Source organism: Lagopus leucura, unplaced genomic scaffold (assembly GCF_019238085.1).
Source record: "Lagopus leucura isolate 7727_CA_CO unplaced genomic scaffold, USGS_WTPT01 Super-Scaffold_100015, whole genome shotgun sequence".
Classification (NCBI taxonomy): Eukaryota; Metazoa; Chordata; class Aves; order Galliformes; family Phasianidae; genus Lagopus; species Lagopus leucura.
Genome location: NW_024962269.1, coordinates 8,715,448 through 8,729,270, shown reverse-complemented (window position 1 = coordinate 8,729,270; position 13,823 = coordinate 8,715,448). Strand labels below are relative to the sequence as shown.

The 13,823-nt window shown below is 43.9% G+C and overlaps 1 protein-coding gene across 2 annotated transcripts in view; it reads right to left on the bottom strand.

Moving 5' to 3' along the window:
* SH3GL3 (SH3 domain containing GRB2 like 3, endophilin A3) overlaps positions 1 to 11,873 on the bottom strand; it is a 44,908-nt gene extending 33,035 nt beyond the window's left edge. The window contains exon 1 of one of the 2 annotated variants that reach the window (XM_042876254.1): positions 11,775 to 11,873. In XM_042876254.1, the coding sequence (XP_042732188.1) occupies positions 11,775 to 11,819 (45 nt within the window). In that variant the 5' untranslated portion in view covers positions 11,820 to 11,873. Of the gene's footprint in view, positions 1 to 8,762; positions 8,811 to 11,774 lie in introns of those variants that run through there. The other variant, XM_042876253.1, reaches the window with a different exon arrangement.
* Between the last annotated feature and the right edge of the window lie 1,950 nt (positions 11,874 to 13,823).

The window sequence follows — 13,823 nt, the reverse complement described above, 5'->3', positions numbered from 1 at the left end:
CAGCCTGCACTCAAGAAAGGCCCACCCAGCTTTCAGTACACAAGCAGCCCACAGCCAGCCTGTGCTGAAAACCCCGCTGTTTCAAAAGGAGAAAGATCAGTCAACACAAAAATCACAGCTTGCATGAGCATAATAGGCAATTAAAATACTTAAATCATTTAAATTGCTGTTTATTCTTGAAAACACTTAACTACATTGCATAACTCAAATATCCAAATGCCCTGCTGCATTTCCCATGACCAAAGATTTCTGCTTTTTAGACAGTTGAAAAACTGTCGACAAACTATTGAAAACTCATGGAAATAATAATAAAAAAAAGAGATTGGTATTTATTTCAAGGCTCAGTAGAGAGGGCTTCATTACCAAGATGCGGAGCATTGACCACCTCTCCCTAGGACCATACCTTAAGCACACCCTCAACACCCACATGTGAGCCAAATCACTCAGCTGATTTCAGGGAGCCCTGCCCAAGTAAGGGCTTGGGGAAGGTGAATTTGCACTCAGCTTTGGGGCTGACCTAATTCTGCTTTTGTAAAGTCATAATATACTTACATCACCTTCACTAAATTCCACAGTATCATTATATACTCAACACCACAAACAGTAAATTTGAGTCTCAGAAATAAATTGGCAAGCATTTTTACCACCAGGACAGTTCTTTTGCTGATGTCAGTCACAGGAGAAGTAACACAGACAATACGCGGGCACTTTTAGTAATGATTTACAGCTCAAAGTATTTGGGAAAGTATTCTTAAATCTGACCTTAAGAACTGCTACACTGCAAACAGTTAGGACTGCCAATCTGCATTTTAAAGTTACTGAACAACTGTGTGTTTAGGTAAAGCTTGAAGTTTCCTTGACAGCGCCATCGTTTAAAGTGACAGTTTTAGCAAAGCCGTTATCAGTAAATAACACAGTCATCATCCACTGCTGAGCTCCCTTGTGGGCTGTAGAGGAAGGAGAGCAACAGGACTGCCAACAGAAGTTTTATGGCCAGATACACCGATGACCAAAATCAATACATATATATAAATATATACATTTTTTTCTCTAGTTTGGAATTAACTTCTCACATTACCATATATTGCTCATCACTGCTGCAGAACAATGCTTATTTGCAAGTATACATTACGTGCATGAAAAGTGACAAACCAGATCTATTTATTGCTCTTTCAGGAGCTACTTTTCTCACCATCGGGCAGTAATTCTTATTGAATTCCATTCCCACATAATCAACTTATGATTTGCCCTACAATGTTATTAAACTACTGCTTACATTCTTAGCCCATACGCTAACCCTGTGGATTTTATTCAGTTGCTATAAAATTGATTGATAATTTCATCACCTACCCTTGCTTTTTACTGCACGTCATTTTGATTTAAGTGCCACCATTTCTACCTTTGGAGCAGCCAGTCCCATAGTGTACACTTTTAGTAGCTTTCAGTAGATGGTGAAACACACAAACCATTCTGCCATGCAGTCAATTGCTGTTACTTCCTACCTGTTCCTGCTGCATGGAGATTGCATACCTTCCCTTTGACTCAGCAAGACCTTTGCTCAGCTTGAGGGGTTTTTGTTAGCTTGTTTTTATAGCCATTTTGGTCAGTGGTTTCCACAGGCCTTGAAATTCACATTCAGCATTAGAATACTGTAAACAACATGCTTCCTGGTCCTGGGTCCTCTGCAAGGACACACGACTTTTTAGTGAGGTTACTGTTTCATCACCCAAATACTATGAAAAAATCCCAAAATACACTCCCAGCTGCCTTGCAGAGCTTTTGACTTCATTCAAGGCTGCTAGCAGCAATAACCAAGGGAGGAACGAAAGGACTTGGGCTATCTTGTTCTCTTGGTTGATGTAACCTGTGCTCAGGATGAGTTGCAAAATCTAAATGGAACAGACAAATCTCCGACACTTTTGTGCAGCTACAAGTTTTTAATAATCCATACTCCATTCTTTCACATATTAGAAAAACTCTGATATCAGAGTTTAAATAAATATATATACACACAAACACGCACACATCATCTTTTCATCTCCAAGATGGGTCTAGAGATGAAGCCACCATATGTTTTTGCCCCATTTTCACAACTCAATTTCAAAACACCCTGGTGGTTTCAGGCAGCAGCACTTTGTTACACACAATACCACAAACTAAAATGCAATTAGGGACCACTGGGTTTCACAGCCCACAGGTCTAACAAAGACATGAATTGTCCTGAATGTCCACGAGGCGCAATTCCTTCTGATGGAACAGGAACCCTGCAGAAACGCACTCTGGATTTCATCCATGGGACAGAGAAGAACTTCCCTCATCATACACAGAATTACCTTGTTTTCATACACAGAATTACCTGTATTCCATTGTTATCAAACTTTATAAAATGACATCTTTAAACAGAAAACATGGAAAGCTGGAAAAAGATTTCCAGTATCATCTATGGAGAACAACACAGACCCTTACAGAGATCCCCAAGAAGCTCTGAAGCACTGCTGCAAAGGAGGTCAAAAGGCACTGTCCTCCTCTATGCTGCCACATGGCTGCTGCTTCTTTTTTTTTTTTTAAAGGGGTTTTCTGCTACAAACCCATTGGTGCCAAAACATGTTAAACTCCAGGGAAAAGGAACCTTTAACCACAGCTTATAATATCACTGATGGGCAGATCTCAATCATTTACAAACTCACAAGTCAAAACTCTTGCATTCTTCTTGCCAAGCAAAGCAGCATAAATGGCCTTTTCAATCTTGATTAAAATTATGTGATAATTAAGAATATATACAGTGAAATGTGCTAAATATTAATAATACAAATCTAAATTGCTTAGTGTACAGAATCATGGACAGTATTCCAAAATGTGAAGTTTCTGCTTGAAGAAGTAAATGCAAAGAAAAGGAAGATTTGCTGTTTTCCCATCCCTTTAAGATATGCCATGTAGAACCTAAAGAGCAAATGAATGCCTTCACTGGTGCCTATTTTTTATAAATTTGAATAAAAAACAAGAACAACAACAACAAAAAGCCACCCAAAACTTGGCAACACAAATTCACAGAACTTCACCATTTTTTGCAAAATCATTCCCTCATTTTCTTAATGCCATTTTCACGTAATCAAAAAAAAAAAGCACTTCCCAGAAGCAGTGCTGCTTTTGCTTAAGATCAACTATATTTACGTGCACCTTTTTCTCTACTATCAACAAACTTTTTGTTCATCAGATAAGAGATCTGTACTAGTCCTTTGGCTGCTTCCCAACCATGCAGACAGACAAAGAGGTGCTAAGTGCAAAGTCACAAATCTGTTATGCAAGCCTTCCTTAGCACAAGGCTGCTGGAGCTGAACTTGCTCTTCCTCCTCTGCAGTGCAACCCACTCGCAAGCCTTTATTTCTGCAACCCTGCACTAACCTAACTGAACTCAGCAGAATGACAATAACTAACATGGGGGCTTGAAAGGCAGTTTCCACGTAGTCAGTGTCAAAAAAGCAACGTTAGAAGCAATGAATATTTCTGATAGAGCAAGCATGCGGCAGCTCAGCCTAGACCTTTGGCAGAAAGTCAGCCACAGAGCTGCACTGCTCAGGGCCAGTGTCATTCCACACAGTGAATTTCAGATCTTCTCTAAGTAGAGCTGGCTCGGAAATATTCCTCTGGAGACCGAAGGGCAAACTGTTTACCTTCTAAGTAATGTCTAGCAGATATATTTTGGGCAGAGGCTATCTGTGGGGAGCGCTCCTATCCAAAGGCTTAAAGACAGAGGAGGAGGACGTAAAGGTTATAAATACAACACAGTTGTACAAAGTAATGGAAGTGCTGTCATCAATTTCCATTTATCCATTATAAAACTGGGGCTTGGAGCTTTCAGAAACAGAGAGGTAAGCCAGTTCACACCCATAAGCTTCAGGGATTTCCAGATTTCAATGTGTTTCAAGGTTTTACTCTCAATACATTAACAAAAACACCTTGAAAAAAGGAGAAGTGAGGGAGAAAAAGTTTCTTCCACTGAGAAACAGTGTAAACAGTCTTTGAGCATGTGGAGAGCTGCAGGAGAGATCAGGGAAGGGAAGAGGTCTGGTTTGCTGCTCATCCTCCCACCTCCAGAGAAAGGGGGAAAAAAGCCCACATTCAACATCAAAGAATGTAATTTAAGTTTATTACAATTTACATGGGAAAAACAGGTAGGGAGTGTTCAGATGTTAAAGCCACCAAATGATGAACAGCTAACCTTCAAGGTGAGCAGCGCTTGCTGTGTTCCAGTGCCTCCAGGCAGACACCCAAGCAGCTTACACCAAGAGCAGAATTCCATCTGCTGACTAAAGAAACCTTATCATATTTTCTTTGGAAGGAATTTCTAGAGAGCAGAACTGGAACTGCTGGTTCTGATCTGATGAAAAGTCAGCGGCTTTGATTAATAATTCACTTTCATGGGGCTTCATCCCCCCACCATGCACACACCTACCAGAAGCCAGGCCAACAGGTGCTGCATTCTCCACAGGAAAGAGAAAGTGCTCCTATGGCTGTGAATTCTCTGGTCTTAGAGACAGCACAGGCGATGGATCTCTCACTTCCCAGCTGTCTCAGTAGGACTGAGAAAGGCAAGTTCACACTTCTGAATCAAAACAATGAGTTTCTCACCTCCAATCACACACTTGCTGCACTAATATTGTCTTCCCACTTGTTCTCTGCTGGGTTATCTGAAAATCTGAGTTTCTAAACCTTTGCAGTTGCAGAGGGATATTAAAACCAGAAATGTCAGGTGAAATTACTAACCTTCAGCTCTGCTGACCTTTCTCTGAGTCAATGGAATGACACCATTTCTGTAGCCTGGAAACACAGAATCTGACTTTGGTTCTCTCACTGGCTTTCTCCTTACCTCCAAAGTCACGTCACCTTCAAGTACCTTATTTACCTGCACCTGCTTGAGAAAACAGTGGGAACAATGAGATCTACCTGCCTCTGCAAAGGGATAAGGGGCGCTCCTATCTAAGGCTGTTTATACTGTCTTTTCTATTGTTTCTTTCAAGGAAAAAAAAAAGATTTTTCACCTTTTATCTATAACCTGAATGCACAAGGCCAGAAAATCTGACAATCAGAGAAATTTATAAGCTTTTGATTCTTATAATTGTGCACAGTTCCCAACCAGGCTAATGTCCCTGCAACCACTGCAGCTCATTACACCCAGGGACAACACAAAAAACGTAGTTTAATTCGAACCAGAACTAACATGGAGCAGAGGCTTGGTATTGTCCTCTGAGTAGAAAACATGCAAGGCTGAGTTGCTGTCATGTTTCACATACGCAGCTGCTGCTATCTGAGATGCTGCAAGAAGTTAAAGGGTATATTCTGCCATTAATATGTATCACTTAATAACGTTAGTAATAGAAACACTGTACAGTGATAGGACACTAGAAGCCTATCAAACAGAATTTGAAGTGTAACCTAACATTTGATGAGCCCTTTCCTAACTGGACTTGTTAAAAGCACTGCTACAACCTACATCTTCGGCTCTCAACTGTCATAGAATTGCAGCAGTGTCTTCCTTCCCTGGACAGAAAAGAGCTGACCAGTGGGAACACAGCACAGAATGAGATGAGCACAATACACCGAGGTGGAAGTGGCATTATATAAATAGAAGCAGATTGATCTTAATAACATCACTGTAAGCCAAAACTTTGTGCTATAGGCTTGCTGCAGAAAGTATAAAGAAGGGACATATTTTATTACTTGAACTACATCAGTGTTAATAGAAGGTGCTGGTGTGGCACAACAGACAAAATATTGTACTAAAAATACTTCCATTCTTCAGCAATTCTTTGCTCTGGAACTGCAGCTATATCACACCACTGAATCTATACAGTTTTCTTACACCAATAGGAAACAAGGGTTTGGGCTGAGGTTTTGCTGTCACACTGTTATGCTGCTTTTGCCTATGTAGAAGACACTGCACTGAGTCAGCCCAGATTTCTATCAGCATAATTAAGCAGAAATCATCCTGCTGTACGTGCATTTCAGAGTCTGTCTCAAATTCCACAGGGGAGTACAATTCATTGTAGAAATGCATCTGCTTAGGATATTTAAGCAACTTGGAGTAACTCCTAGCAAATGGCACTAAAGAAAATCTGAACACAACTGCGTTGCTGCACTTCCCTTATCTATTTGCTTTGCAGCACTGCAGGACTCTCAAGTGCCTGCACTGCAATGCATTACCCAGCATGTGCTGCAATGACTCAGGCAATAACAGCACGAGCCAGGCTCCAGCTCCAGCTTGCAGGATGCCTGTGTAGCACCCTTCAGCAAAGCCAAGAATCTATAAAAGGAGATGTGTTCAAGAAGACACAGTTCAGCTTCCGTTCCATCATGCTGTACTATTTTCTGTTGCAATGCTATTCAGATTTTTACATATACATATGGTACATGTACATACATCTCCAAATGAGAGCTGCATCACTGCTGGATTCCCAGCTTGCAGCACAGATGATCCAACTCCTGCAGGCTTTGAGAGCTGCATTGCTAGAGGTTGTAGAGGCACACAAATGTTGTGTTTGCTAACTTGTATGCTGGCTGAAATACTCAGCATTTCTTTTTCCTACAGTTATGCCTTTCTGCTAGCCTGCTTAGCAAGTTACAAATATAATTGTTAATATAATTGTGAATATACTTATAAATTTAAATCTTCACAGCTAGCTTCCCACTCCTCCCAACTCTATCAGACTTGTGTTTTTAATATGGAAAACCAGCTTAGTGCAACAAACAACTATCTTTATATTTTGTACCTATTGGCCTCATACTCCGGTCCTGGAAAACCAATCAACAACAAAAGAACACCCAGCAAGAACTCCATCCTCAAACAAGACCTCAGAAACTTACACAAATCCTCTCCTCTCATCGTTTCAGGAATACAAGATGAGCAGTGCATCATCAGCTGCAGTACAGTTTTGTAGTTACCTGATTGCATAACAGGAGTCTCCAGCCACAACACAGGTAAAGATGAGCAGCAGTGACCAGTGTGATATCTTCATGTACACAGAAGACAGAGGAATGTCATTTTGTTGTCCCTGCCATTGGTTGAGGATTTATTCTGCTTTATGAGCCATGTAGAGGAATTAGAATTATCCACTTCAAAACATCTCCAACAATAAACTCAATGTCTTTTTTCCACTATCATGCTCCTATTATTCTAACAGATTTGCAAATGAATACCTCAGATTATGTAATAAAGTCTAGGAACAGGATAGAAGGTGTCCCTGCTGAGGTCCTGGATTCATTGTGCCCAATTCAGGTTAGATGTGAAGGAACAGTATCTCTCACAGCTGGATGGTAACAGCTTCTAGTTGCAGGACAGAAATAGATCTGCATGTACCACTCAGTAGTTAGTAAAGGCTGCCTTTTGGTGTCTCAAAGGCAAGGTCAGGTTTTCTTCGTGCAAAGTCTGTCTTTCCCTCAGTTTACCAAAGCATTTAAAGTTTGTTTGCAACTTGTGTTTTTTGCCTACTTGTGTAACCTCACTTTGTGGGGTGAGTGGCAAAGTCCCAGGCTGCTGCAAAATAAGGACAAGCCCAAACACAGCAGCTGAGGACACAAAAATGAAGGAAGAATATTTGCTCACCCTTGAAAGGCCTCAGGCCTTTCAAGTATGCAGGGACCTCCAGCGAGATACACCTCCCGTGGGTTGGCCCTGCCTTCCCACCAGGTGCTCCATCACTGCTTCAAGCTGTGACTCAGCACTTTTTTTTTTTTTTCTTTTTTTCTTTTTTTTAAGCTTTATTTTGTCAGGAAAGCAAAGCAAACAAAACCCAACTAACAAGATTTATTCTGTGTGGGTAATAAGGTCTCCATTCTGATCTGGTTTTCAATCCAGCAGATTGGATCAACGTGCCACATAAATCAACAGAGTAACAGCAGAAATCTGGGGGAGAACAAGCATCCTTGTAACTGCTGGTGAGAGCCAAAAGCCAAGGAACAAAAGCCAAGCACACACGATAGAAAAAGGCCTTCAAAAACATTGCTACAAACAGATGACAGATGCACTACTTGAAAAGACAAATGCCATTCAGGACAATACAAGAGAAGTGCCCAGAGCATATAAGTAAACCACTTTCAGAAGTAAAAAATATTGTACTAACTCTGCTTAGAAAACCTGTTCACATTTATCTACAGGCAGAAGCAACACCTGAATAGCTCTGCCCTTTTTTTCTTCACTAACAGTTAGAAAGGGTTTAAGAAGTCAATCTGCATTCACTGACAATCATTGCTCATGCTTACATTGCAAATAAGATTTTCACAATAATTGCAGGCCTGTGTTTCACAAAAAAAAAAAAAAAAAAAAGTATTGATTTCTACAGCCTCTGAGTAGTCAAGCCTAAGAAATACACTGCAAATAATCTGTTGATACTGAGACTGCTGCCATAGACGTACTTCTAACACAACTAATTAACAAAAGACAAAAAACATGAATTTAAGGTCTTACAGCAGTGTCATGGCTGAGCACTCAGAACAACTAAGGGAAGGGAGGCTCCCAACACCCAGCCTCCTGCTTTGAAAGGGACCAACATCACAGCACTGAGATGCCAGCCTGGCTGGGCTGATAGAACACAGCAGAAGCTACAGCAGCACCTGCTGAAAAGGAAGGCCATCCTATCCACGCTCTGTACTTACAGTTTTTCTAAACAGAACAGCTCTCTAAAAATACTCCTGGTGAGCATCAGAAGGCACAGCCCTCCCACTGCCTGTGCCGCGCCACGTGCGCAGCCGCACAGAGATCCACCCACCTGCATCAAAGGCTGCACTCGACAACAGGAAAACAGATATGTCAGCATCTGAAAGTGACAGGAGGCAAATTTTCCATTGAGAACAGAACTCCCTGGGGCTAATTAAAAAAATTAATCTATTTGAAAACACATCGACTTGAATGTTTCAATTCAAAATTACAGTCCACATAATAAGCACAGTAAAGCTATTTCTAGCACTCCTAAAAGCTATCATCTATTACGCCACAGACACACAGCTTGGTTTGGGTCTATCACTTCTGCATCCCTGATGAAGCAATTGGCAGGGTAGAGAGGCTGGAGTGCAATTAGGTATTGCAACGCACAAACAGCCCAAACGTTACTGCAGCAGTGCAAACAAACGCCCATGACTCAGAGCTGCCTTCCAACCCTTGCCCCTGAACAGGTGAAAATCTACACACTCACACCATAAAGAACTCCTATTGTGAGTGTATGGATTGCAAACATGGAGATACGGGGACTTTTTAGCATGTTACAGCATGTTACATCTGAGCTTGGGGGAGGGCTTTAGGAGCCATACAAAGGTGACTGCTGACCTTTTTCTTAAAGTGAACACCTATTTACTCAGCAGTAACTTCAGATAAACCACGTTGGCATGCATCAGACAAACATCCCAGAAGGAATAAGCCAATAAGCCTCTACTGCACACATACAATCAAAAGTATTGGTTCCTTTTTTTACCTCGGAGTCTAAAGCAAGACATACAGAAAATGTATTTCCCCTGGAAAAAAAAAAAAAAAAGCAATGAAGAAAACCAAACAGTTCTGCAATAAGTGAGTAGCTGTTAGAAATGCTACACTAAATGATGTATTTGGATTTCTTCTATAACTGTGTGGTCTATAACCCTAGATCTACATCAGTCTATAGATCAGTCGGAACTGCGGGTTATTTCAGTTAAATAGACATCTGTTGTAACATGGAACTATTATCTTCTGAAAATACAGAGATCTTGTCACTTCTGTGATATTTACTCGCATTTTAAAATCAACTTATTAAATACAGACTGTCTTAACTCACTTGCTTCATCCTTCAGACTTTTTTTTGTCTCTAGGTTCTGCCAACCTTCAAATATTCTCCTTCAATCACATGTCCTGGCACAATTCTCATTCCTCTCAGTATTCCTCAGCGTCCTCTGGGAAATTTGCCAGTTTTGTCATCTGCCCCCATTCTCCTTTGGGAACATTAAAGCAAGGAATTAATTTCATTCTCTCCCCGAGCCGTGCCTGTGTCTGCTGTTAGTAGTTACCCTTGGCATCTCTCAGCCTTTCAATACACAAATGATACACCTCCTTAAGTGCTCCCACAGTACTTAAGAGATTCATAAAACGTCCTGCTGAGAGATATCTGCACTTGCTTGTTTTAGCATCGTGCAAAAGAATTAAGCTGAAAGATGGAGTACCGATATTTCTATTGTGTGTGCCCTCACCATCCCATTTTCTGCTACTTTCCACAATTGTTCTCTATGTACTTATATATTTTTATATCATTTTGCTCAATGTCTGATCTGAAGTCTTCCAGAAGGAACTCCTAAGAAGTAAATCGTGTTCTCTTAAGCACCAAAGAAATCCAGTTCCAATCTCGGCTTTTTTCCTGCACGAGCATTTTCTACTAAGGAACATTTCCTTCTTGAAGAAGATGCTGTTCAGATCCGCTTCCTTTAAAATGCAACTCACTTCTTCATTTGACAGTGAAAGGAAACTTCGCATTTGGCCAAAGATGAAGAACGTTATCAAATATTAGACTTATGCATCCCAGTTTCCTACTGTAACGAACACTGGAGGACGTACCACAGCATTTCAGGAAATACCCGGGCAAGTTCAATATATCCTTCTGTTCCATTCTGCCACCAATGATACCTTCTCCAGCTTCCCCCTCGGTTATTTAGTTCTTCGCTATGTGTACGTGCCCAGATTAAGCAACCTGCCACACTGTTGGCAGCCGTCAGACTGGAAGCATTTGTTGTGGTTACCTCTTTAACTTCCATACTAAAATACCATCTGTGTTACCAACTCGGCACAGCAAAGGCTGCACCATTTACAGTACGGTGGCTGCAGAACAAACCAAAGCCTTTGCTAAGCTGTCCTTGGGTTTGTTTACCCAGAGAGCCCTCATTTTTGCAAAGAGGCAGTGAAAGTTGACTAAATATCTAGGTGTGTGGCATTCCTTGAGACTGATACAGAGCACAGAAGAAATAACACTACTGACAATAAATGCTAGATACAATTACTCAGCCTGTCAGTATCTGACCAAAGCCATGTTTGGGCTGGAGAGACCCCAGCTACCTACTGCAGGACCTGCAGAAAGGCAGCTCAGCGGCTCTGAGCCTTTATTTCCCGTGCTCCAAGCAGGAGCAGCTGTCAGCTTGGACAAACAGGTTACAGAACTCATGTTAGTACTGCCATCATCATTAAGGAGAGGCGGCAGGAGGACCGATCTCCGCGGAACTCACAAACTCCTCCACTGGAGAACCCCACCGTGCAGCACTGCGGGAAGGGAAAGTGGGAAAGCTGCAGCGGGAGAGAATGTGAAGGCTCAGGAAAAGATTTGAGTACAGCATCCAGAGAAGGAGGGAAAACTCTAGAAACGCAGAGTACCCCCTATAGGACAGATGCGTGGTATGCCAGGTAGGGAAACAGCAGGAGTCGTTCAGCGAGGACAACAACGAACTCTGTGGGGACGGCCGGTACCTCACAGCCCCCGTCTTCAACTGAGGCCACGGGGCACAAACCAGAACCAGCGCAAAAGAAATGCCAGTAACAAAAGCAATAACTGGAAGCGAAGAGCCGGGCCCCAGGAGATGGGAGGGCAGGGGCGGCCCGCCTCGCACGCTCTCCTCGGCCGGCCGCGGGGCACCCAGCGAGATGGGGCCGGCGGTGCAGCCGCCGCCCCGCAACCGAAGGACGCGTCCCGGGGCGGCGATGCCAGAACCCGCTCAGAGGGAGAACCCCAGGGAGCCGCTCCTCCGAGTCCAGCCCGCCGCCGCCGCTCCCTTACCTGGCTGGCTTTGTGAAACTGCTTCTTGAGCCCCGCCACGGACATCCTCCCGCCGCGGGCGGCTCCCCGCGGAGCCCGTACCCCGAGGCGGCTGCCGGCGTGCGGCGGCTCCGGGCAGCGATCCGCGGCCTCTCGCTGTGTCACCCGCACCGCCGGCCCCGGAGCCCCGCGCGGGTGGAAACATCGCGTTCCGAACGGGCTCGGCGGTGCCACCCTATTGGCCGCCGTTCGTGCCCATGCAAATGACACAGCCGGAGTCGCCCGCCCATTGGACGCGCGCGGGGGACTATGCAAATTGAGCGCCCGAAGACGTCTACGCTACGGTGTTGTGTGAAGACCGCAGAGCCGGCGGGCTCGGCCCGCACTGCGCTGCCGGGGGGCGCAGCGCTGAGCGGCGCGGGGGTGGCGGCGCTGCGGGGCTGAGCGGCGCGGGGTCCGGCTGCCCGGCTGCGTGCTGTCCAGCTATCTGGCTATCCAGCTGTCCGGCTGGGCCTGCTTTCCTCTTTGTAGGTCTCACTGCTACACGACATCTTAATTAAATGGATGCTCTTAGCGCATGAAAGCTATCGCAGCAGTCCAGAGCATGACTGCCTGGGGCTGTGCAGCAGAATAAGCCCACTCTGTGGCTGTTTTTTAATTATTATTATTATTTTTAAAGGAGCAGCAGGAAGGCCAGGAGAGCTGCGCAGATGGGTGGCTCAGCTGTGTGCTTGGTTGCTGCAGGATGAAGCGATTGCACGCATATGTCTGGTTGTGGGTCAGCAATGTACCCATAGGTAGGGATGGTCTTCCCCCCCAGCAAAGAGCTGGCACTGGGCTGTGAGGTCACTTGGCAGTGATGGAGCTGGGAAGTGCTGAGAGAGAACCCTGGGTGCTTGCAGGACCACAGAGCTCTCACTGGCAGCCTGCAGGTTTCATTGGCCTGGGTGAGCGAGACGTTTGCAGAGCACGTTACAATTAGCTCACAGACTCATAGAATTGTTAAGGTTGGAAAAGACCGCTAAGGTCATCTAGTCCAACCGTCAGCCCGTCACGCCATGCCCACTAAGCCGTGCCTCAGTGCCACATCTACTCTTTCCTTGAAAACCTCCAGGGATCTCCTCATAATAGCAATGAGGACAAGGAAATGATAATAAAGAAGAAAAAAAAAAAGAAAAAAAGAAAAAAAAAAACAAGGTAATTGTCCTATTATAAATTAAGAGTAAGGAATTGCTGTCCTACCTGCAACAGTTACGTATCCCTGATATCAAGAGACTTGTCTCTGAATTAAGGAGCTCCAACTGGCTGCTATTTTACAAAAGAGACTTTGTATCCGAGAGGCAAAAGCAACAAAAGAGAAAGCGATGAGGATAACCAGTTAACCCCCTGTGGAAGACAAATTGTAAGGAAAAATCCTCTCAGGTTTTTGGACCAAATAATACTTGAAAGAAGTCTGCAGTCATGGTGCTGCCTGACGGCACTTAGTGGGGAGGGAAGGAGCGCTTTCAGCCTCGTTCCACGGTAACACGATTACACCACAGGCACCTGATTTCAGCACCAAGCTTTCTTCCTAATCAAACCGCAGCACGGTGCTCACTGCCCCGGCCATATCAGGTACGGCGTGAATTAGTGAGGCATTCAGAGAGGCCACAGCTGGCAGAAATGAAATGAGCTGTTTTGAGAGAGCCGGAGGTGCTGAGAAGAGAGAGAAAAAAAAGGCCTGAACTGAGAAATTGGAGTCTTGTACATTGTATTAAAGCAAACTCTGAGCATACCATGGAATCAGGAGAAAGCTCTGGCTAATCTTTGGCTGGAAGAAAGGGGAGACCAGAAGGAAGGAAGGAAGGAACTTAAAAGAAGAGACCGTGCAGGAGAATCAATGGATTATAGTCACTGCAGCTGTTAGCTGTAAAACTGGGTTAGATAAAAACTTGAGTAAGGCAATGTGTCTACAGCTCCCTCTTTTCATCCAGCGTTACACTAGGGTAGGAGGCGTGCTGTTTCTGCTGAAGTGGTACAAGAATCTGCAAGTGCCCTGTGGAAATCCAAGTTCGTAGGCTAATTGCATGA